At 45.0% G+C, this 23,859-nt stretch overlaps 1 protein-coding gene across 2 annotated transcripts in view; it reads left to right on the forward strand.

The window, feature by feature from the left end:
* Positions 1-9,452: 9,452 nt before the first annotated feature.
* EXOC3L4 (exocyst complex component 3 like 4) overlaps positions 9,453-23,859 on the forward strand; it is a 95,879-nt gene continuing 81,472 nt past the window's right edge. Inside the window, exons 1-3 of one of the 2 annotated variants that reach the window (XM_072116238.1) lie at positions 9,453-9,573; positions 10,506-11,049; positions 16,921-17,566. In XM_072116238.1, the coding sequence (XP_071972339.1) occupies positions 10,536-11,049; positions 16,921-17,566 (1,160 nt within the window). In that variant the 5' untranslated portion in view covers positions 9,453-9,573; positions 10,506-10,535. The remainder of the gene's footprint in view (positions 9,574-10,505; positions 11,050-16,920; positions 17,567-23,859) is intronic. The other variant, XM_072116239.1, reaches the window with a different exon arrangement.

Below are 23,859 nucleotides of genomic sequence, written 5' to 3' on the forward strand. Positions count from 1 at the left end.
TGCCGGGCAGGGCCACTATATATCGCTGACGGCACATTGGGTTAACTTGGTGGAGGCTGGGACCGAGTCTGACCCTGGGGCTGCTCATATACTGCCGACGCCGAGGATTGCGGGGCCTACCTCGGTCCAGGTGTTTCAGGCCTACTATGCCTCCTCCCACCCCTCCTCCACCTCCTCCTCCGAACTACCATCCGTGGGCACGGCGCCATCAGTCGGTAGCTCTAGGCACAGCAGCAGTGCCGTCGCTAAGCGACAGCAGGCGGTGCTCAAACTGCTGAGCCTAGGCGACAAAAGGCACACCGCCCAAGAGCTATTACAGGGCATCACGGCGCAGACTGATCTGTGGCTGGCACCGCTGAACCTCAAGCCGGGAATGGTTGTGTGTGACAACGGCCGTAACCTGGTGGCGGCTCTGCAACTCGGCAGACTGACACATGTGCCATGCCTGGCCCATGTGTTAAATCTGATAGTTCAGCGTTTCCTCAAGACATACCCCAATCTGTCTGATTTGCTCACGAAGGTGCGCCGCATCTGTGCGCATTTCAGGAAGTCCAGCCCAGATGCTGCCACTCTCAGGGCAGCGCAGCGCCGCCTCCAACTGCCCGCTCACCGACTGTTGTGCGACGTGCCCACGAGGTGGAATTCAACACTGACCATGTTATCCAGAGTTTACCAGCAGCGCAGAGCGATTGTAGACTGCCAGATGTCAACTTCCACCAGAACTGGTAGTCAGGTCAGTCAGCTTCCTCAAGTCTACAATGAGGAGTGGACGTGGATGTCTGATATCTGTCAGGTGCTGAGTAACTTTGAGGAGTCAACACAGATGGTCAGTGGCGATGCCGCCATCATCAGCCTCACCATCCCGCTGCTTGGCCTGTTGAAAAACTCTCTGGTCAGCATGAAGTCGGAAGCTTTGCGCTCATCACAAGAGACAGGGGAAGAATATTCCCTTGTTGATAGCCAAAGCACCCTCAGGTCTGTTTCTCAGCGCATATCGGAGGAGGTGGAGGTGGAGGAGGATGAGGAGGAAGAGGAGGAGAATGTTGGCGAGACACAAGAGGGGACCATTGTTGAGTCCTTCACTGTTCAGCGTGTATGGGCAGAAGAAGAGGAGTTGGAGGAGTTGGAGGAGGAGGAAATGGACAGTCAGGCCAGTGAGGGGAGTGAATTCTTACGCGTTGGTACTCTGGCGCATATGGCAGATTTCATGCTAGGCTGCCTATCCCGTGACCCTCGCGTTCAAAGAATTTATTCCAGCACCGATTACTGGCTGTTCACTCTCCTGGACCCACGGTACAAGCAAAATCTTTCCACTCTCATCCCTGCAGAGGAAAGGAGTGTGAGAATGCATGAATACCAGCAGGCCCTGGTGCACAAGCTGAAACAGTATTTCCCTTCTGACAGCGCTAGCGGCAGAGTGCGTAGTTCTGCGGGACAAGTAGCGAGGGAGAGTAGGCGAGCAGGCAGCTTGTCCAGCACTGGCAAGGGTACGCTTTACAAGGCTTTTGCCAGCTTTATGTCACCCCAGCAAGACACTGTCACCTGTCCCCAGTCTCGGCAGAGTAGGGCTGATCTTTACAGAAAGATGGTGAGGGAGTACGTAGCTGACCATACCATCGTCCTAAATGATCACACAGCTCCCTACAACTACTGGGTTTCAAAGCTGGACATGTGGCACGAACTGGCGCTGTACGCCTTGGAGGTTCTTGCCTGCCCTGCCGCTAGCGTCTTGTCCGAGCGGGTTTTCAGTGCAGCTGGTGGCATCATCACAGATAAGCGTACACGCCTGTCGACTGACAGCTCTGACAGGATGACGCTTATTAAAATGAATAAAGGCTGGATTTCTCAGAATTTCCAATCTCCACCAGGTGAAGGAAGCTCAACCTGAATAATTGATCCACTCCTCCTCCTCCTCATTTTCCTCCTTCTCCTCCACTTTGTACAGTAAAGCAGAGGAAACTGGCTATTTTTTGACAGGGCCCACTGGCTCTTGCTATAGTACTTTATGCATTTAATTTTTCTGGAGGGCCACCTACCCGGTCCTCTGTTTGAAACAATTTTTGTGAGTGCCACATACAGGCACTCAATCTATTCCATTTTTCTGGAGGGCCACCTACCCGGTCCCCGGTTTTAAAAAATTTTTGGGACTGCCACATACAGGCACTCAATCTATTCCATTTTACTGGAGGGCCACCTACCTGCTCCTCTGGTTTGAAAAATTTTTGGGACTGCCACATACAGGCACTCAATCTATTCCATTTTTCTGGAGGGACACCTACCTGCTCCTCTGGTTTGAAAACTTTTTGGGACTGCCACATACAGGCACTCAATCTATTCCATTTTTCTGGAGGGACACCTACCTGCTCCTCTGGTTTGAAAACTTTTTGGGACTGCCACATACAGGCACTCAATCTATTCCATTTTTCTGGAGGGCCACCTACCTGCTCCTCTGGTTTGAAAACTTTTTGGGACTGCCACATACATGCACTCAATCTATTCCATTTTTCTGGAGGGACACCTACCTGCTCCTCTGGTTTGAAAACTTTTTGGGACTGCCACATACAGGCACTATCCAAATTAAATTGTCTCCATAGCAGCCTCCACACGTTGTCTCCATTGCTACCTCCAAAAGTCGTCCATATAGCTGCCTCCATACATCCTCCCCTTATCAAACGAGGTGTGTCAGGCAGAAATTTGGGTTGTTTTCATGTATTCCACATCAAAGTTGTTAACTTTGTCGCCACCCTGCTGTGTTATCCACAAAATATACTGGCAAACTTTTATGATTAACCGATATTATTTCAGCGCTTCTTGCGCAGCTGTTTACATTCCCCTCACCCGCCATATCCCAAACTTATAAGAACGCTACTACACTTGATCTTATACAAAAGGTTCTTAGAAGTGCTGTTTGGGGAGTAGCCTAGAGACAGGGGCTTGGATTGGCGAAAGCTCGCCTGGCTGCAGAGCGCCAGCTCCATCCCAAGATCCAACTAACATAGTTTTAACTGCAGCACCTTTAATCTACTACTAGTTCACTGCCTCCATAATAATAATAATAATAATCTTTATTTATATAGCGTCATCATATTCTGTAGCGCTTTACAAATCATAGGAAACAAATACAAATGTAATGTAACAGAGCACAACATTTGTATGGAACAACAGGAGTGAGGTCCCTGCTCGCCAGAGCTTACGGTTTATGAAGATGATGGGGTAACACGAGGTAAAAGAATATTTAATGGTCAAGCCATTCTTCTTAGGGAATAGAACAAAATATAATAAATGGAATTGCTGTCGCTTGAACCACTCAGCCGTCATCTTATATACCAGGTCCAGGGTGAATGGGACTGCAGAGAAGTCTGGTGCCTGTTGGTTGCTGGATAACAGATGGGAGGACGACACAGGACGGGTTAGTAGAAGAGTTAAAACTTCATGCAGTTAATGAGTGTTATAGGCTTGCCTAAAGAAATGGGTTTTAAGACCACGTTTGAAACTTTGGAGGTTAGGTATTAGTCTGATAGTCCGGGGCAGAGCATTCCATAGAATTGGTGCAGCTCTAGAGAAGTCTTGGAAACGCGAGTGGGAGGTCCGCACTAGGGTAGAGGTTAATCTAAGATCACTGGCGGATCTAAGAGCACGGGTTGGGCGATAGACTGAGATAAGAGAGGAGAGGTAGGGGGGTGCAGCATTATACAGAGCTTTATGGATGAGGGTTATTATTATTTTAAACTGTATTCGAAAGGAGACTGGCTGCCAGTGCAGCGACTGGCATGAACTGTAAGCATACATGGTCCCCTTATCAAACGAGCTGTGTCAGGCAGAATTTTGGGTTGTTTTCATGGCTTCCATGTTAACTTTGTCGCCACCCTGCTGTGTAATCCACAAAATATACTGGCAAACTTTTATCATGTACCGATATTATTTGAGCGCTTCTTGCTCACCTCCTTTGGTTCCTCTCTGACACCCATTGGTTTGAAGCCTGAGTCCAATTAGGGTATGTCGCCATGCCACTCTCTAGCCTGCTGCCGCTGCCTCTGCATGCCGTCCCCTATAGTGTCAGGGTCAATTATTGGATGTTTTAGATGCTATCTAGCTTCATTCTGTCACTCTGTCATGGCCATGCTGTTGCCCATAATTTTGGCATAATGGTGCGATTAGGCAGCCTCAGAGGCATCCATGCATGCTGCCCCTGCTGTTTCCTGTCCATTTCCGTGGTGTTTCCATCCTTTTCTGAGGTTCCCAGGTGTTTGGCCAAGCTTCCCTGTGCAGAGCCTTGGTCCCCTTGAAAAATGCTCGAGTCTCCCATTGACTTCAATGGGGTTCGTTATTCGAGACGAGCACTCGAGCATCGGGAAAAGTTCGTCTCGAATAACGAGTACCCGAGCATTTTAGTGTTCGCTCATCTCTATTTAACACCCCATAAATACAAAAATGTTGTAAAAATTCCAAAGATCCTGAAGGTAAAACAAATACAACACTGAAACCAAGTTAAATACAGCCCCGGAACCAATATAATACCATAAATGCAGCCCAAAGAGCAAGTTCTATGCATAAATACAGAACCAGAACCAAGCCCAGTTTGTACAGTAAATACAACACTAAAGCAAAGTTCAGTACATAAATGTAGCACACAGAAACAGTCTCAGAACTAAGATCAATGAATAAATTTGGGTAATGATTGGAGAATTGTCAGCTCAATTGTCACTGACACTTGATATGTGGCACTGAAACCTCTTAAATACATGCGCAATCAATTTGCACATAACAGAACATGCAAAGTCCGACAGAAAACCTGCACAGGGCTTTAGTAAACCTGAGCCATAGTGTCTATCTCCAGTAGCCAATAGTCACAATCATAATCATAATCATAGTGCCAATAGTAATATACCCCGCCCACTGTAGCCAATAGTCAAAGTGCCTGCCCTCACAGCAGCCAATAATCACAGCTCCTCCCTCTAGTAGCCATTAGTGCCTGCCTCCAGAAACCAATAGTCATAGTGGCTGTTCCCAGTAGCCAATTGATAAAACGTGTAACTCCACTTACACTGTTTTGAGCCTGAGAATTTATTAATAGGTTTACAGTAAATCTTAGTGACGTTTTGTTCATACAAAAAACCTTCATCAGACACAATGGCCCACATCTACTATAGGCTGTGTGACAGTTGTCTGGCAGACTTTGCATTTTTATTTCAGTGCAAACTGCTTGCACATGTATTTAGTCCGAGACACATTTCTGGTGCACTGTTCTTAGTAAATGTACCCCAATATTGTTGTTAGAAGAAAAGATAAGGTTGCATATAGCGATGCCAGGTGCTTCTGGCTCATGTGGCGTGCACCCCTTTTAACCCCTTAACTATCAGGCCCATTTTTCACTCCCCACCTTCAAAAATCTATAACATATTTATTTATATATTTTATTTTTACATTTAAAAAGCTGTGTGAGGGTTTGTTTTCTGCATAACACATTGCACTTTATAGTGATGGTATTAAATATTCCATGCCCTGTACTGGAAAGCAGGGAAAAAATTCCAAATGCAGTGAAATTGGCAAAAAAACCCCACATTTGCACCATTTTCTTGTGGGCTTGGATTTTACAGCTTTCACTAAGTGCCAAATGACATGTCTCCTTTATTCTTTGGGTTGGTATGATCAGGGGGATACCAAACTTATGTAGGTTTTATAATGTCTTCATGTATTTACAAAAATGTAAACCTCCAGAAAAAAAAATTCTTCATTCTGCCATCTTCTGGCGTCAATAACTGTTTATACTTCAGTGTACGGAGCTGTGTGTGGTGTCATTTTTTGCAACTTGCAACTTTTCAATGGTACCCTTTTGTAAGGCACTGTAACGCACTTTGATCACTTTTTATTGAAGTTGTTTTGCAAAATGGCAAAAATGTGATTTTTTCGACTGGGCGCTATTTTCCGTTACAGGGTTAAACATTGGGAATAACTTACCCCTGAGGAAGTTGTCTGGAGGACAACGATACGCGTGGGGAGCCATTCGCCCCTTATCCTGCCTCGTCTTTACCTGTATGCCAATCCTATATGGAAAACTTTTTGCACTGGTATTCGCATACTCCTAGTGAGACTTTTTGGTTTGGTGGTGTATAGATGATCCTGGTTTACTTAAGCACTTGCACTTTTTCATTTATTGCACATTGCACAATTCATGTATTTGATATTGTTTTCAATTGATGATCTTTTGATCCAATAGGGATTGTGTTCAGAACTTTACACTGTTATACCTGGACTGAGATTTTGACTCTGTGTCATATTTATAGAATGAGGATATTAGAACACATGAAGGGGGTCATTTACTAAGGGCCCGATTCGCGTTTTCCCGACGTGTTACCCGAATATTTCTGATTTGCGCCGATTTCCCCTGAATTGCCCCGGGATTTTGGCGCACGCGATCGGTTTGTGGCGCATCGGCGCTGACATGCACGCGACAGAAATAGGGGGCGTGGCCGTCGGAAAACCCGACGGATTCGGAAAAACCGCCGTATTTAAAAAAATAATAAATTGGTCGCCATACTCACATGCACCACGATGAAGACGATGAACTCCGGGGCAGCTCGGCGGACTTCGGCGCAGCAGCGACACCTGGTGGACATCGGGCGCAGGACCTTCATGAATCGCCGGAAGACCCGAACGCTCGTCGGAGAAGCCGCCGCTGGAACGCAAATGGACCGGGTAAGTAAATGACCCCAAAGTGTTTGGACTAGGGGCGAGACATGGTGGACCCTTACCTGGGTCCCCACCCATGACATTCTTTGTATATTATATTTTTAAATGTTTTTAAATGTGTGTCTTGTGTGTTTGATTCATCCTGGAATACTAATAAATTGATTTTGTTGCTTATATATTTGTGCCTTACTTTTGGCCACTGTCTGTGCATTGCTTGGTTTTTTGGAGTATACATTGGGAATAACTGTCATTATATTTTGATAGATCAGACATTTTGGGACGCAGCAATACCTAATGGGGCAGATTTACTTACCCGGTCCATTCGCGATCCAGCGGCGTGTTCTCTGTGGAGGATTCGGATCTTCCAGCGATTCACTAAGGTACTTCCCCCGATGTCCACCAGGTGTCTCTGCTGCGCTGAATTTCATCCGATTTCACTGAAGTTCATCAAGCCAGGCCGGGTGCAGGTAAGCGCGTGTCAAGCAACACATTTATTTTTTTAAATACGGCAGTTTCTCAGAATCCGACGGGTTTTCCGACGGCCATGCCCCCCCATTTCCGTCGCATGCATGCCGCTGCCGATGCGCCACAATCCGATCGCGTGCGCCATAATCCCGGGGCAATTCAGGGAAAATCAGCGCAAAACAGTAAAATTTGGGTAAAAACAAGATTCGAGCCCTTAGTAAATGATCCCCAATAAGTTTATGATTTTTACTGTATATTTATATCAATTCTAGAGAGAGGGGGCTGATTAGAATTTTTAAATAAAATTTTTTTTTCTATTTTTCAGGCACCCTTGGGTACTTTAACCCTAGGTTGTCAGATTGATCCTACCATATATTACCATACTACATTGTGGCAGTATATGGGGATTTTACTATTCATTTATTACAATGTGCCACTGGCACATTGTAACAACCTCAAGAGCAAACACTCCGGGTATGGAAAGGGCTCAGCCTCTCCAAATACCTGCAGACAATGTGTGACTTAAATATACGCCACATGACATTAAGGCGTTAAAATACTCTCTTATGAAAGTTATGTCGGGAATATTATTAGAAGTTGCCTTTAATGTAAGGGCACGACTACACAAACGATTACGAGTGAGCCCCCACAGTAAGATATTCTTGGCACAATCCAGTGACACAAAATTGTTACATATGTGGTGTACCCATAATCTAATTGTATCTTATATAAGATACATCTGGATAGCATGGTCAGTTATTATGTTCAATGTCAACGTGGTAACCTACAAGGCGATCTCTTTCATATTACTAATCTGCGGTTACACTCAGAACTTACTCTACATGAACATTTTGTAAAGGGAAATATATTAGAAAATTGCAGAGCAGCCAAAAGGATTGTAAAGGTCAACTTAATGGTTCCAAACATGTAAAAAGGTAAAAATCACTAGTAAAATACAGGTTTCTCCAGAATGCAATTCTATGCTGTAACATTATAAATTGCATAGAAGAAGCTTCCAGCTTGGCTGAACATATTTCCAGCTAATAAATCAGCAGTATGATTTGGATAATTTCCTACATACTTCACAGGCAAACCTCTTATACTTCAAAATATGAATTGCCTCTTACCACCACTAGGGGGGTAATTTGTACACAGCTCCTATACAGGATGAAAACCATAGACAACCATTACTTTTCTCTGTGTTTCTCCTTTTTTCTTGGCTTATCATTTGTTCTCTTTGTTTTGGGATGTTTTTAATATTTCTAGAAAACTGTGGATACTCAGTATGAGTTTATGTATTAAATACAGGAAATTATTTATTTCATTTACATATGTATGTTACCATATACAAATGGGGCATGACTAAGCTCGCGGAGATGGCTTAGATTATAACGTAGCTCAATAGAAACCATTGAAAAAAAGGTGAAAAGTTTGCTACAACTTTGTATTTAACAAGTTAAGAGTTAAATAGAATTTTACTAAATTGGTATATTAAAACTCCTGTGCAATAAGAAACATGGCTACACACTTATGTCCACAAGCTTTATAATAAGTAAGCTTTTTGAAGAGAGAGACTGATATCAGTGACATTAAAGGGGCCATCAGGTTTTGACCTATCACTTATTTCAGGTTACATAACTTACAACAGCCAGAAGCCATCCCTATTTCTTCTCTAAAATGTTTTCTACCCTGTTTAATAGAAATTAAAGCTTAAAAATACACCTGGCTGCCTGAAAAGATGACATCTAGTCATGGGGGTGATCCATGGGAACCCCTATGACTAGAGGTCATCTCTGAGTCATCTTAATTATTCCTAGCATATCCCTCCTACCCCCCTCCCTTCTAATGATGTACTTGGCCATGCAGAGTGAGACAGTGATACCAAGGTGTATACTCAGCTCACATGTCAGGCAACAGTTTTGAACATTGCTGAGAAAGCATACATCACTTGAAGGGAGGGAGTGAAGAAGGTGATTCTATGACTCAGGTTTTTTGTTGGAAAAGAACAAGGTGCATTTATAAAATGTATTTTCTACACAATGGAGCAGAAGACTTTTTGGAGAAAAACTGGAATGGTTTCTGGCTGTTGTAAGTTATAGGAATCTGTCATCAGGTTGATAGGTTAATACCTGATGTTCCCATGTTCCCTTTAACAGTGTGCACTCAAGTTAAGAAAATGTAAAAAATATGAACTTTAGGATTAGCGTCTCTTAAATTGCCTTGCACTAGTTAATGATTGAAGGTACTTCCCTAGGAAGGCAGTAATATTATACCTGGCTTCTGAAAACTGAAAGTGCAAGTAAAGGGCGCCAGGTTGGATGCATCTGTGTTGTAACCTTGTGTATCTGCGTTGTGGAACATATAGCAAAGGAGAGAAAACCTACAGGGGACAAAATCCTTCTCCTCTTCTAGCCAATGGTGAGTAAATGTGATGACCCTTATTTTATGCTTAGTAAACTTTAAGGGGGCATTGAAAAGGTTAATGCCTAAGTTTCCTGTGCCCGAATCTGCATTTGCAGAAAAAAAATGCAATAACTGTCTCTATGGAGGAACATGGAGTTGCTACATCTGCAGAGGAAAAAAAATGATGTTCAAGGTTTGTGCTTGTTGTGAATTACAACATACTTAAAGGGGTTTTCAGTACTAGCAATTGGGGGACTGGGCTTCAAAGGTTAAAAAAATCCATAAGAACTTGTACTCACCTCTACTAATCTCCCAACTGCTGCTGTGTACCTGGTATTCCCCTACAAACATGGCAGGGAATTGCTGCTAATCTCTAGGCTGAGGAGGGTCACCTTTCACCTTCCACAGCAGTGGGCTATAGGTGAAGGAGAGTGTAAGCTCTTTAGTTTTTTTTTATACCTATTTGAAACCCCCTTTTGAAACCTCAATGAATTCCAGTATGTAACGAAATGCCTTTTCCTAGTGGAAAATCCCTTTCGTTACTAGTATATTCCGTCTAGACAATCCTCAAATAGCTGGGACTCTAGTCTGCGACATTGAAAAGCAGTAATATTTAGCAGTGTTGTGCTTTTTACTGTAATGGTTAATAAACTTTCACCCTACATAGTACTCGATAACATAAAGCAAATGTCTGGACTTCTGATAAAGAGGCAGTTGGACACTGATAGCATTATTGGTACCTAGATGACAGGTTACAACATACAGAACCCATAATAATGCCTCCTCCCATGGTGATGGTCCATGCTATACTCCCAGAGGAGCAGAAGTGAGTGTTTGGTAGGTATTCCAGTGTCCTGCAACCTATCTGATATTAGGAAAACACGTAAACATTTGTAGAGTTCTGGTTCTAAGAAAAATCCCCTCTGTTTCCATGACTTTTGTTTTAGCAGGTATAGTCCTGGAATTTGTGGACAAGAATGGAGACGTCAGTTAACGGATCCAAATCAAAACCCACAGAAGACAATCCACCACATGATGTAGATAATCTGCAGAAGTCAGTGGAAAAAAATTCTGGTCTTCTGAAAAAATTTGAAAGTCTTCGATTAAGTAAAAAAAGTCTTAAAAAAACGAATGAAGTTGGGGAAACAACTTCCCCAGAAAGACATTCGCCTTTTGGAAAGGACCTGAATACAAGAGCATTCCTAAAAAGACAGCACCACATAGATGAACCTGAATTTGCACCAAAGATTGAACATTTTGGGTCATTGGTGTTGAGACTAAGTAAGAGGAGCCCACTCAAACTGGAAAAGAAAGAAGATCACAGATTGCCTGAGAGTAAGGAATCACCAGAAGGAACCAGTTCTTTGGTGGACAAATTGAGGAGAAGCATGAGAGCAAAGAAAAAAATAGACTTTATTGAAGCTGAGAAGATCTCTACACCAGAGGAACCAGTGCCTGAAGATCAAGAGGAGGAACCTCAGATGTTGTCAGGTAAGATGGATCCGGCCACCTATATTGCTAGGACTTTCTGATGGTGTAGTGATCTGTACCGGGACCCCACAGCTATATTGTATCCTTAATAGTACTGGTGTAGGGTAAGAAATACCTTATTGGGGTCTTGAAAGCTGCTGTGCCCACATACACACACACCTGATTTTATTTGATGTCATAAATGATGAACAAAGTGAATGGTGAGTTTGTATCTAAAACATACCTGTACTTCCTAACCATCCCAAATTCAGCAGGACAGTCCTGGATTTGGGCACCCTGTTGTTATATGAATCCAGCGTAAATTGAATTGGTGGAAAATGTGTTGGCCAAAGTCTACTGCTGAATAGAATGGGCCCCTAAATGCCAACATTTCTTTTGAGGCAGAATTTTATAAGGAAACCTGTCAATGGCTACCTAACTAGTCAAATGTCCCTTACCCCGCCTGTATTGAGATTTAAGAGCTAGTTTTGTGCTAGGTTGTTAGCTTTGACCTTGGTTAATAGCTGTTAAAAATACCTTTTTTTTACACATACTTTGCATTCCACATGTCTTTATAGCTATACAGATCTATGAAAAACACTGCCTTCCCCTATTTAAAAACAGCTCTTTAACATCTTACACAAAAAAATCAATAAAGTTTACCTTTGAACAGGATTTTTACTGATATAGTCGCAAATCTCAAATCAAGTAGCAGTATGTAACCACAGTAAAGATTCATGTAACTTTTTTATGCTAGTCTCATGTACTGAAACCTTTATGTTCTACCAGTTCAATCCATACCATTAACCCCTTAAAGACCAAGCCTGAAAAAGCTTTAATGACTGGGCATTTTTGGTTGAAGAGCTATAACTTCACATTTCACATTTAGATGTTTTCTTCCTGTGACACAAAGGGTTTGTTTAAAAAATCTTTTTTTCATTTTTTAGCAGTTTTTTTGCTGTGTTTTTTTCTGTGACACATAGGGTTCGTTAAAAATTAACTTTTTTTCATTTGTAGCTGTTTTTGGGGGTTAAAATTACAAAAAGTGTAATATATATGATATATTTTTTTATTTTTCGAATTAAAAACGACCAATATAAATTAATTCCCTAATTTGTGGCTATATAGTCTAGAGCCAATGGGGCGACTATGGCAATGTTTTTTATAGGGTAATAATAATATTTTGTCATGGGAGCCCCTGCGATCCATGTCACGCATTGCGGGCACACCCGTGCCCCTCTGTGTGGCACTGTGCCCCCCTGGCCCGCACTCCCCTCTCCAAGCTCCTGCTCCCATCCCGACTAGGCTGCGCGTACATCCCCGCTCCCTTGAGCGCACACTCGCCCGCACTCGAAGATTTAAAGGGCCAGCGCACTGCTGATTGGTGCTGGCACTTCCGGGTTTCCCATCACTCCCCACCAGATCTTTGCGCTCATTAGCCATAGTGAAAGCTTCCATGTGAGTTCCCCGTGTCCCTGTTCTTCTATGCTTGATTCCCTGTTGCTGACTTCGGACTACCTGCCTGTGCCTGACCTTGAGACTGGACGCTGATTCTGTACCTCGATCTTGTCTGCCACCATAAGCTAGTCGCACCTGTGGAAGGACCTGGTGACACCCTGTTGCAGCAAGACCAACATGCTTTTCGGCGGGCTCTGGTGAAGAGGAGGTGCCACTTAGATTCCGGTCCCAGGTGTCAGGTAGTACCATCCCCCGCAGTGGTTCTTGGGGTTCACTGACCCCGAGCCCTGACAGTAAGATACGGCCATGGACCTCACCAAGGTGCTGCTTCCGATACTGGCTGATCTTACCAGGGTTGTTGCCCAGAAGTCCCAGCAGTCCCAGCAGATTGCTTTGCAAGGAGAACTGCTTGGCCAAGTCACCGCCACTGAAACAGCGCTGCTGAACCTACATCAAGGGGACTCATCCGTAGGTGAATATGCTGTCAAGTTCCGTACGCTTGCGATTCATGGAGCATGCTGAGGAGTTGCGTCAGGAGCATGTACAAGCTCAGCTGCACAGTCTGCAGAGGAGCCTATGGAAGTGGACAAGGTCTCTGCCAAGGAATGTTCCAGACGTTGCAAGGAACATCTGTTCTAGTCCTAAGCACTTCATTGGGGTTTGTCATGGTGGTCTCTCTACCTGTTTTGACTTCCACTGTGACTCCCACGTCCCTGGAGGGCCTACCAATGTGTTACCAGGACTAAGCAGATGTTTTGCCTCCACACCCTACGATTGCCCAGTGGATCTCCTGCCGGGAGCCTCTCCTCCTAGAGGCTGTGTCTACCCTCTCTCTGTTCCTGAGATAGCTGCCATGTCCGAGTACATCAAAGAGAACCTGCAAAGCGGTTTTATACACAAGTCCTCCCCTCCGGCTGGTGCAGGGTTCTTTTTTGTCAAAAAGAAGGACGGCTCTCTGTGTCCCTGCATAGACTATCGTGGGCTGAGCAAGGTCACAGTTAAAAACCGCTACCCCCCTGCTGTTGATTACAGAGCTCTTCAACCGTCTTTGCGGTTCCAAAGTGTTCTCCAAGCTGGACCTTTGTGGGGCCTACAACCTTGTCCAGATCTGCAAGGGAGACGAATAGAAGATGGCGTTTTACATTCATGAAGGACATTTTGAATAGTTAGTGATGCCTTTCGGACTCTGTAATGCTCCTGCTGTCTTCCAGGAGTTTGTGAATAATATTTTCAGGGACCTTCTGTATACGTGTGTGTCGTGGTTTACCTGGACAACATCTTGGTGAATTCTCCAGACCTCGAGGCCCATCAATCACACATACGTCAAGTTCTTGGCCGTCTACGGGCTAATCATCTCTACGCGAAGCTTGAAAAATGTCAGTTTCACCAGCAGAGCCTTTCTTTCCTCGGCTACAATATCTCCGATAGAGGCCTCCAGATGGATCCTGCTAAACTTTCTGCAGTTCTACAGTGGCCATGCTCAGAAGGTCTACGAGCCATACAAAGGTTCCTGGGTTTTTACACTCTGTTTTCTCTCATCATGGCACTTACCAAGAAAGGTGCCAATCCCTGTGCCTGGCCCTCTGCAGCTGATGAGGCCTTCTCCAGGTTGAAATCCGCCTTTGCCTCAACTCCTGTTCTCGCTAGGTCTGACAGTGAGAAACCCTTTAATCTAGAGGTGGATGCATCCTCATTGGGAGCTGGAGCAGTGTTCACCAAGAAAGGACCTAAGGGCCGAACTCTTACATGCGGTTTCTTTTCCAAGACATTTTCTCCTGCAGAAATAAATTATTCGATTGGTGGTAGAGAACTGCTAGCCATCAAACTTGCTCTGCAGGAGTGGCGTTATCTACTGGAGGGTGCTCTCCATCCCATTTGTATGTACACCAACCAGAAGAACCCACTGTACTGGCAGAAAGCCCAGCACCTGAACCCCAGGCAAGCCCATCAGTCTTCTCACGCTTCAACCTGTTGAACAATTTCAAGGATGTCAAGGTTGACGCCCTCTCCTGTTCAGATGTCGTTGGAGAGGAGCCGGTCCCTCGACATATCATCCATCCTGAACAACTTGTTGTTGAAGCTCCGGTGGATCTTCGGCAGCTAACTCCCAGCAAGGTATGTTAGACCGGCACTCCGGAAGAGGATTCTGCCTTCGTGATTGGCTGGGTGCTCAGGGGTTAACGTTCCGTGGCCCTCATCTCTTGCTACTACTGGTGGCTAGACCTGGTCAAAGATGTTCGGGATTTCATGGGGTCCTGCTCCTCCTGTGCCCGTAACAAGGCCTCCTATCTTAAACCGGCTGGACTGTTGCTTCTGTTGCCAATACCCAGTCGCCTGTGGTCTCACGTGGCTATGGACTTTGTCAGTGATCTTCCTCTCTCCTCTGGCAATACCGTCATCTGGGTGGTGACGGATCAGTTTTCCAAGATGTCCCATTTTGTTCCCCTTCCAGGTCTTCCGTCTTCTCCATGGCTTGCCAGTTTGTTCTTCCAGCATATCTTCCAGCTGCATGGACTTTCCCTGCACATTGTGTCCGACTGTGGGGTTCAGTTTGTGTCCATGTTCTGGTGTTCTTTGTGTAACCAGCTGCAAGTTAATCTGGACTTTTCTTCTGCTTACCATCCTCAGTCGAATGGTAGTGTAGAAAGAGTGAATCAGACTTTGGGCTGTTACCTCCACCACTTTTTCTCAACCCATCAAGGTAACTGGGCTGATTTGCTTTCATGGGCTTTTCCTATAACTCTTTGGACTCTGGGTCTGCTGGGGCAGCTCCTTTCTTTGTGGTCTATAGATGAATCCCTCATCCTACTCTTCTGCTGCCCACTTCCTCCGCTGCTCTGGTGCAGGACCTCAAATCCATTTGGGAACAAACCCGCCTGTCTCTTCTCCAACCACTGATCGCACCAAGACTCAGGCTGATAAGAAACGTCGGACTCCTCCCGTCTTCTCTCTGTGGTTATCTTCCAGGTACGTCCGGCTGAAGATACCTAGCTACAAGCTTGGTCTCCGCTTCCTTGGTCCTTTTGAAGTAATCAAGCGCATCAGCCCAGTGGCCTACAAACTCCGCCTTCCTCTATCTATGCGCATCCCTAACTCCTTCTATGTCTCCCTCCTGAAGCCTGTCACCTTGAACCACTACTCTCAACATTCTCCTGCTCCTGAAGCTGACTTTACTGATGTCTACAAAGTTAAGGAGGTGTTGGACATGAAGACTGTGAGAGGTAAGCCGTTCTTCCTTGTAGACTGAAAGGGGTTTGGGTCTGAGGAGAGATCCTGGGAGCCTGAAGAAAATATCTTGGATCAAAGTGTTCTCCAGAGGTTTCTTGGGACCAAGAAGAGGGGGAGGCCGAGGGGGGCGTAGAGTGCCCCTCTCCATGACACTGCACCCCTGGCCCACACTCACCTATCCATGCTCTTACTCCCATCCCAGCTAGGCTGTGTGGGCGTCCCCGCTCCCTAGGGCGTGCGTGCACCGGCACTCAAAGATTTAAAGGGCCAGTGCACCGCTGCTTATTGCTGGCACTTCTGGGTTTCCCATCAAGACCGGTGGCTCCCATCACTCCCCGACAGATCTTTAGCAATAGTGAAAGCTTCCTTGTGAGTTCCCTGTGTTCCTGTTCTTCTACGCCAGATTCCTTGTTGCTGACCTCGGACCTGTACGCTGACCTTGCATTTATGCCGCCTTCCCTGATTACCTGCCTGTGCCTGACCTCGAGCCTGGACGCTGATATTGTACCTCGATCTTGGCTGCCAACATGGGCTAGTTGCACCTGTGGAACGACCTGGTGGCACCCTGCCACTTAGATTCCGGTCCCAGGTGTCGGCTAGTACCATCTGCCGTGGTGGTCCAGGGAGTTCACTGACCCCGAGCCCTGACATAATAATAATCTTTATTTATATAATGCCATCAAATTCCGTAGCACTTTATAAATCATAGAGAGGGATTTTTTAAATTTTATTGTGAAATATTTATTGGGTTTATTTCAAAATATTTATTAAGATTTTACGTGTGGGTGTTTTTTTACTTTACATGTACCCCATGAGGTCATAGGCTTTGGGTTTCCGAATAGTCAATGGACGCGTCAAGAGGTAATAGGAGTGGGAGGGGTTGTGTATAACATGCAATGACAATACAATGCAAAGGTTGGAAGACAAGATTGAGGGGCAAATGTCTGAGGCAGAGCTCTGCTTGCACCTTGCAGATCTGGTGATCACCTGGCTGCCGAGTCTATAGATCTACTGAATAGCACATCCTCAGGGTTATGCAGTAAAGAAGAAAGGAGAAGGTAGTAAATTACTTCTACCTTCTCCCTAGGGTTTGATCGAGTCCTGCTCCCACAATCATGTTTCCATGTACAAGAATACAACTACTATAATAAATGAATGAATCTTTCATGCAAATGATATTAATAAATCTGAATATTCTTTCTCCAGTGATGGAAATAAATGGTCTCATTCAAAGCAAAGAACTGAAGAAGGCATTTACAAATATAAAATTAATGGAAGAAAAACTGTTAGACGAATGTAGCACCAACAATTTTTATGAAAACGTTACAGAGTATACCATAAAGGCAAAAGATGTGGACCTGCTTTATGGATCCCTGTTCAACATGATAAGATCAATCGTAAAGGAATCTCTTGACTATGTGGATGAATCGTTGATCTCCTCCATAGTCTACATCATTAATAAAGAAACTGAAATCCACAAATATCCAATAGTGACCCCTGCAAATGCTGAAATTCCCCTTCTAGGAAAACCAAAATTATGGAAAAAATTATGGAAAGAGGCTGTAAAAGACAGTGTTATCAAACGAATAGAGTCGGTGCCCCTGGGAGAAGAAGATATTGGTTGGCTTGCTAAACATCTGGCAAGTCTTAAGTCAATAACTGTGGAAGACTTGAAAAAAGTCAAGAATTCCCTCAAATCTCTCTACCCTGAGGACTTTGATGTGTGTGGAACCTACGTGAGAAGCTTTCACAAAGCTCTGGCTTCGCACCTGCAGACACATTTGATACCTTTAGCCTTGGAGTTTAGTCAATTGTACTGTCTACTGGACTGGATAATGAATCAATATAAAAGGTAGGACAACAAACTCTAAGTATTGGCAGGAATCATATTAAGTTGAATAATGAAGATCAAATAATAGATGTCTTCTACTGTTGATATCTGCCTCTGAACAAAAACCTGATGATGTAGAGTATGCAATAAATCTACAAATAAAGGGATAAAAAGGGCAAGGGTGTAGCTATAGGGGTGTAGAGGTAGCAATTTCACCTGGCCATTGGTGACTGATATGGTCCCGCAATATCCCACTGCCACATTAGAAAATATCTGCATTGTAAATGACACGAGCAGGTGGAAGGCCATGTTACGTATTGTTTATTGGGACCAAGACGCTTCCTGTAATGTCTCTGGTGTCTGACATTACCTGTTTTTATAACCATTGTCAGAAGGTCAGGAGAATATTTTTTGGAATAAGGGTTGGTCAGACCAATGTTACATTGGCATCTTCTACCAACCTATAGACCACTCCACCCACCATGCAGGTTTTATAAATGTTCCACCAAAAATCCATCTAGTGTAAAGCAAGTAGTACAGGGGGGAAATAAGGAGAGAAGAGGGGGTGGTGCTGCAGAAAGTGTGGAGCTGTAAGATTTGCCCATAATGTAGAAGGAAGAAAGGATATTTTCAGCAAGAAGTCAAAGATATCTTCTTGTTACTACAATGGCAATGCTACTATTTATTGACAGGGTGTTTATTCTACACTACATTTCCAGCAGGACACAGGAAACATTAAATGAAACATACTATCGTAATTCTACCTAACATATTGTAGTCCTAGCTCTTTTTCAGCTAATAATTTAGTTCCCCAGAACATTAGAAATTTTTTATCTGATCAATATGCAAATTTTCTTAAGAGGCTCCTGGGTAGCCTCTTTGAATCCCTCCTATCCTTCTGTCATCAGTGCTTGTCTGCAAAGCAGGAGTTCTGCGCATACACAGTAGCTCCAGCTGCAGAGCTGAGATCGCACAGCCGCAAGCCTATGCTCTGTATAGACCGGCTTTGCAGACAAACTGAGGACAGGAGGGTACGAGGGATTCAAAGAGACTACGCCCCTGTAGCCTCTTAAGAAAATTTGCATATAGATCAGATAAAAGATTTCTTATGTCCTGGGGCACTAAATTATTAGCTGAAAAAGGGCTCGGACTGCAATATGTTAGAGGAACTTGTCACCGGATCTACCTCATTAGGTAGATCTATGATGGTAGGTTTTCTTTAAAGAGCTCTACAGTGAAGACTACATGCAGTAGTTTACCTAAATAATAACCCATAGTCGTTATGCGATGTTACTAGCTTAATATTATAAAGTGAGGGTTTAGAATTAGTAAGATATACAATATGTGAACAGCTCCTCCAGATTCCATTTGGCTGTTTTGTGTTACAGAACTTCAATTCCTCTAGTATAGTGACATAGTGATGACCTAATACATCATCTAGTATTGGCTTCATAGATAGTACACTGATCTATCAACACACTTTCTACTAAGTCAATAGTACAAGCAAATATAAGAAATTTTGCAACATTCTCATATAGGAGACTGACTTTAGGAGCTTTTCTCTTCACCTATAAGACTTTTCTTCTTCCTTCCACTTCCTAAGCTACTCACTTGCTAGTAATTCTGTGCAGGAAAAGTCAGTGAGTGTACATCTTACTTTACTGCGTAATGAAGCAATACATAATCTTCTTAACTTCAGTTACACACAAAGCTTCTACAAGACTCATGGCTCTTCTCTGGCACAATAAAAAGTAAATTAGAATAAATGATTAGGATTAGGATAAGCTGTTTTGTGTTCCTGAATATCAGCAGCATAAAGGGGATCCCAAATCTAGTGACAAGTTCACTAACAAGGATGACATGACTGATATAGACTAGTTTACGCTGTTACCCCTAATGGCATTATTGCATACTGAGCTTTAAGAAGCCCAAAACGTAGCTCACCTTTTATAGTAATTATATAAATTTATATGTAGCTCCCCCTAGTGGAGGCCACACCTGTCTAGAATTTTATTAATCAGCTACATGAGAGAGCACCACGAAAGCTCTGTAAAACAAAAATGGAGCTCTGAAAGACAAATTATGCAATTTAACTGTGAGTTCACCTAAAGATGTGGGTGTTTTTCACAGTTTGATATCAATGGCAGTAAATATAACAAGCATAACAATACATACTCCTCACATGAAGTACATGCAACCTTAACTTCTCCACCCCTAAGGAATTTCCTTCATTTCTTTGATGGATATTAGCAGTAGAAACCCAAATGTAGTAACGGAGGTATCGGATGTTAGTCGCGTTAGGGCATGCAAGATTCTTCAGTCATGCTTCCGTTAAGTAGTTTATTACAACGCGTTTCGGCTCAGGATCCGAGCCTAACGTCAAGTATGAATTACAATGTACAATCACTTTACTTAAATATATTAGGGATTTGTTCAATCAGGATGACTATTAAGGATTCAAAGGTGCAATTTTTCTCCATATGTAAGTGTTTGGAAAGACTGTGGGGGTCATTTACTAAGGGCCCGATTCGCGTTTTCCCGACGTGTTACCCGAATATTTCCGATTTGTGCTGATTGTACCTGAATTGCCCCGGGATTTTGGCGCACGCGATCGGATTGTGGCGCATCGGCGCTGGCATGCACGCGACGGAAATCGGGGGGGCGTGGCCGAACGAAAACCCGACGGATTCAGAAAAACCGTCGCATTTAAGACAAAAAATGTGTCGCGAAAATTACACTTACCTTCACCAGGTATAGGCCGGTGAATTTCAGGGCATTCCAGCGCCACCTGGTGGACGGCGGAGGAACTACCTTAGGGAATCCCGGCCGGCCCCGAATCCAGCGCAGAGAACGCGCCGCTGGATCGCGAACGGACCGGGTAAGTAAATCTGCCCCTGTGTTTCAGAAAACCATGTTAAGCCCTATGTCTATGGCCGTTCAAGCGGACTCTAAGGGTCTGTACCGTTCGTCCTATGTACTGTAGACCACATGTACCGGTTATCACATAGATAACAAAATCTGATTCACAGCAAAGATCTTGCCTAATCATAAATTTCTCGCCAGTGGAGGTAGATGTTAGCATCTTAGTTCCCGCACTGATATTCTCGCAACAAAGGCATTTTGCATGACCACATTTTCTTACACCCCTCTTCTTATTGTTAGATTTTGTTTCTGCATCCACCTTTCTTAGCTTGCTTGGGGCTATAATGTTTTTTATGGTGGTAGATAGAGATCGGCGAATTTGTTAAAATTCGTTTCGTCCCGATTTGCCGAATTTTTCGAAAAAATTAGATTCGACCCGAATCGAATCAAAACGAATCACGTTAAAAAACAGGCATTTCCTGGCTGCACAGAGACTGTAGGGTGTTGTAGAACGTTGTGCCATGCTTAAATATGCATAGGGAGCGTGGTTTGGTCTTCAAACAATGCTGTGTTTTAGCATGACACGCACATGACAGCCGCGGCTCTTAGAATCGCTTCACTCTTCACTTCCATGTGCACTTACAAAGGCCAACTTCCCCAAATAAGGAAAGCGGGAACGCAGCCTGACAACGTCTGTGCCAGCTCGAAAGGACTGAGCTGAGGGCCAAGATCCCACTATAACATCAAAGAGTGCACTCTTTTTACACTGAGTGGCACAATGATATAGTGTGAAGGTGGCATCAGAAGCGGCAAGAGCGGCAGAGTGGCACAATGATATAGTGTGTTGGTGGCATCAGTAGCAGCAGCAGCAGGAGCCCGCAGAGTGGCACAATGATATAGTGTGAAGGTGGCATCAGAAGCAGCAGGAGCCTGCAGAGTGGCACAATGATATAGTGTGAAGGTGGCATCAATAGCAGCAGGATCCCGCAGAGTGGCACAATGATACAGTGTGAAGGTGGCATCAGAAGCAGCAAGAGCAGCAGAGTGGTATAATGATATAGTGTGAAGGTGGCATCAGAAGCAGCAGGAGCCTGCAGAGTGGCACAATGATATAGTGCGTTGGTGGCATCAGTAGCAGCAGCAGCAGCAGGAGCCCGCAGAGTGGCACAGTGATATAGTGTGAAGGTGGCATCAGTAGCAGCAGGAGCCCGCAGAGTGGCACAATGATATAGTGTGAAGGTGGAATCAGAAGCAGCAAGAGCGGCAGAGTGGCACAATGATATAGTGTGAAGGTGGCATCAAAAGCAGCAGCAGGAGCCCACAGAGTGGCACAATGATATAGTGTGAAGGTGGCATCAGAAGCAGCAGGAGCCCGCAGAGTGGAACAATGATATAGTGTGAAGGTGGCATCAGTAGCAGCAGGAGCCCACAGAGTGGCACAATGGTAAAGTGTGAAGGTGGCATCAGAAGCAGCAAGAGCGGCAGAGTGGCACAATGATATAATGTGTTGGTGGCATCAAAAGCAGCAGCAGCAGGAATCCACAGAGTGGCACAGTGATATAGTGTGAAGGCGTCATCAGTAGCAGCAGGAGCCTGCAGAGTGGCACAATGATATAATGTGAATGTGGCATCAGAAGCAGCAGGAGCCCGCAGAGTGGCACAATGATATAGTGTGAAGGTGGCATCAGTAGCAGCAGGAGGAGCCCACAGAGTGGCACAATGATATAGTGTGTTGGTGGCATCAGAAACAGCAGGAGCCCACAGAGTGGTACAATGATATAGTGTAAAGGTGGCATCAGGAGCAGCAGCAGGAGCCCTCAGAGTGGCACAATGATATAGTGTGAAGGCGGCATCAGAAGCAGCAGCAGTAGGAGCTCGCAGAGTGGCACAATGATATAGTGTGAAGGCGGCATCAGAAGCAGCAGGAGCCCTCAGAGTGGCACAATGATATAGTGTGAAGGCGACATCTGAAGCAGCAGCAGGAGTCCGCAGAGTGGCACAATTATATAGTGTGAAGGCGGCATCAGAAGCAGCAGCAGCAGGAGCCCGCAGAGTTGCACAATGGTATAGTGTGAAGGTGGCATCAGAAGCAGCAGCAGGAGCCCGCAGAGTGGCACAATGATATAGTGTGAAAGTGGCATCAGAAGCAGCAGGAGCCTGCAGAGTGGCACCATGATATAGTGTGGAGGTGGTGGACAATTCCAGTCCCTGGTAAAGATGGTAGGAGGCAGATGGTGCAACTAGCAGCAGATGTGTGGCATCAGGGGGGTGGCAGCATCAGAATAGTAGCTGAGGCAGGTAGTTAGAACCCAGACTCATTTCTCAACGTTTTGAGGAGGCGTCATGGTTGATCTAATCTGATGCATTAGGCATTGGTGAGTTGAAATCCTGGCTGATCCAAGCCTGATTCATCTTGACAAAGGTCAGTCTCTCCACATTACGGGTGGACAAGCGGGTTCTCCTGGGGGTAACAATGGCCCCCGCCGCACTGAACACCTGCTCTGATGCCACACTACTGGCCGGGCAGCTTCTCTACTGCAAACTCTGCAAGTTGCGGCCCCGCATCAAGTTTGGCTGCCCAGTAGTCCATGGGATCCTCTACCTCAGGTGGTAAAGTGCAGTCCAAGTAGGCAACCACCTGCTGGTGCAGGGTTTGCTTCATGTTCTGCTGCTGCTGGTGGCGGCTACCCTCCTCACTAGGCGGGTGAAGGAAATTGCTCATTAAAGAATCCAGACTTAAGCGACTGTTGATGGAACTGCTACTGCTCCTACCCCCCCAGTTCCCCACAGCAGCCGTGTTAGTAGTACGTGAGCAATGACTGCCAGGAATCCCCCGATCAGACTTGACAGAGGATGGACAATGGCGCATATAGGCAGCGGCCAACTGTGTGCTTAGTATTTCTCTATAGTATGCCAGTTGTTCCTTCCTCTCAGCAGCAGGAAAAAAGTCACCCATTTGGGACCGGTAGCGAGGGTCCAAAGAGGGCGGAGAGCCAAAAGTCATCCGTATGCCGGATGTTGACTATTCGGCTGTCACTAGTTAGGCAAAGCAGCATGCTGCGGGCCATCTGCACAAGTAACTCTGAGGGTCTCCATATCCACAGTATACTGCCACGGTGCTTCTGGGTCATCTGCCTCGTCTTCTACCTCCTCCCGATGCTCCTGCTCCTCCTCTCCTGTCACCTGAGTAGGAAAACCACAAATTGCACCAGACTCTGCTTGTGCTCCAATGTCCTCCTCCTCCTCCAGTTCAGCCCCCAGCGGACTCATGTGGCCATGAGATGTAGTCTCCACTTCTCCATTGCCCTGACCAGACATATTTTGCAGCATGAGTTCCAGGACATGAAGCAGTGGAATGACGTTATTCATCCCGCAGTCCTGGCGACTGACAAATAAGGTGGCCTCTTAAAAAGGCCTGAGCAAACGGCAGGTGTCACGCATGAGCTGCCAGT

This window comes from Engystomops pustulosus, chromosome 7, assembly GCF_040894005.1.
Source record: "Engystomops pustulosus chromosome 7, aEngPut4.maternal, whole genome shotgun sequence".
In the NCBI taxonomy this organism is placed as follows: Eukaryota; Metazoa; Chordata; class Amphibia; order Anura; family Leptodactylidae; genus Engystomops; species Engystomops pustulosus.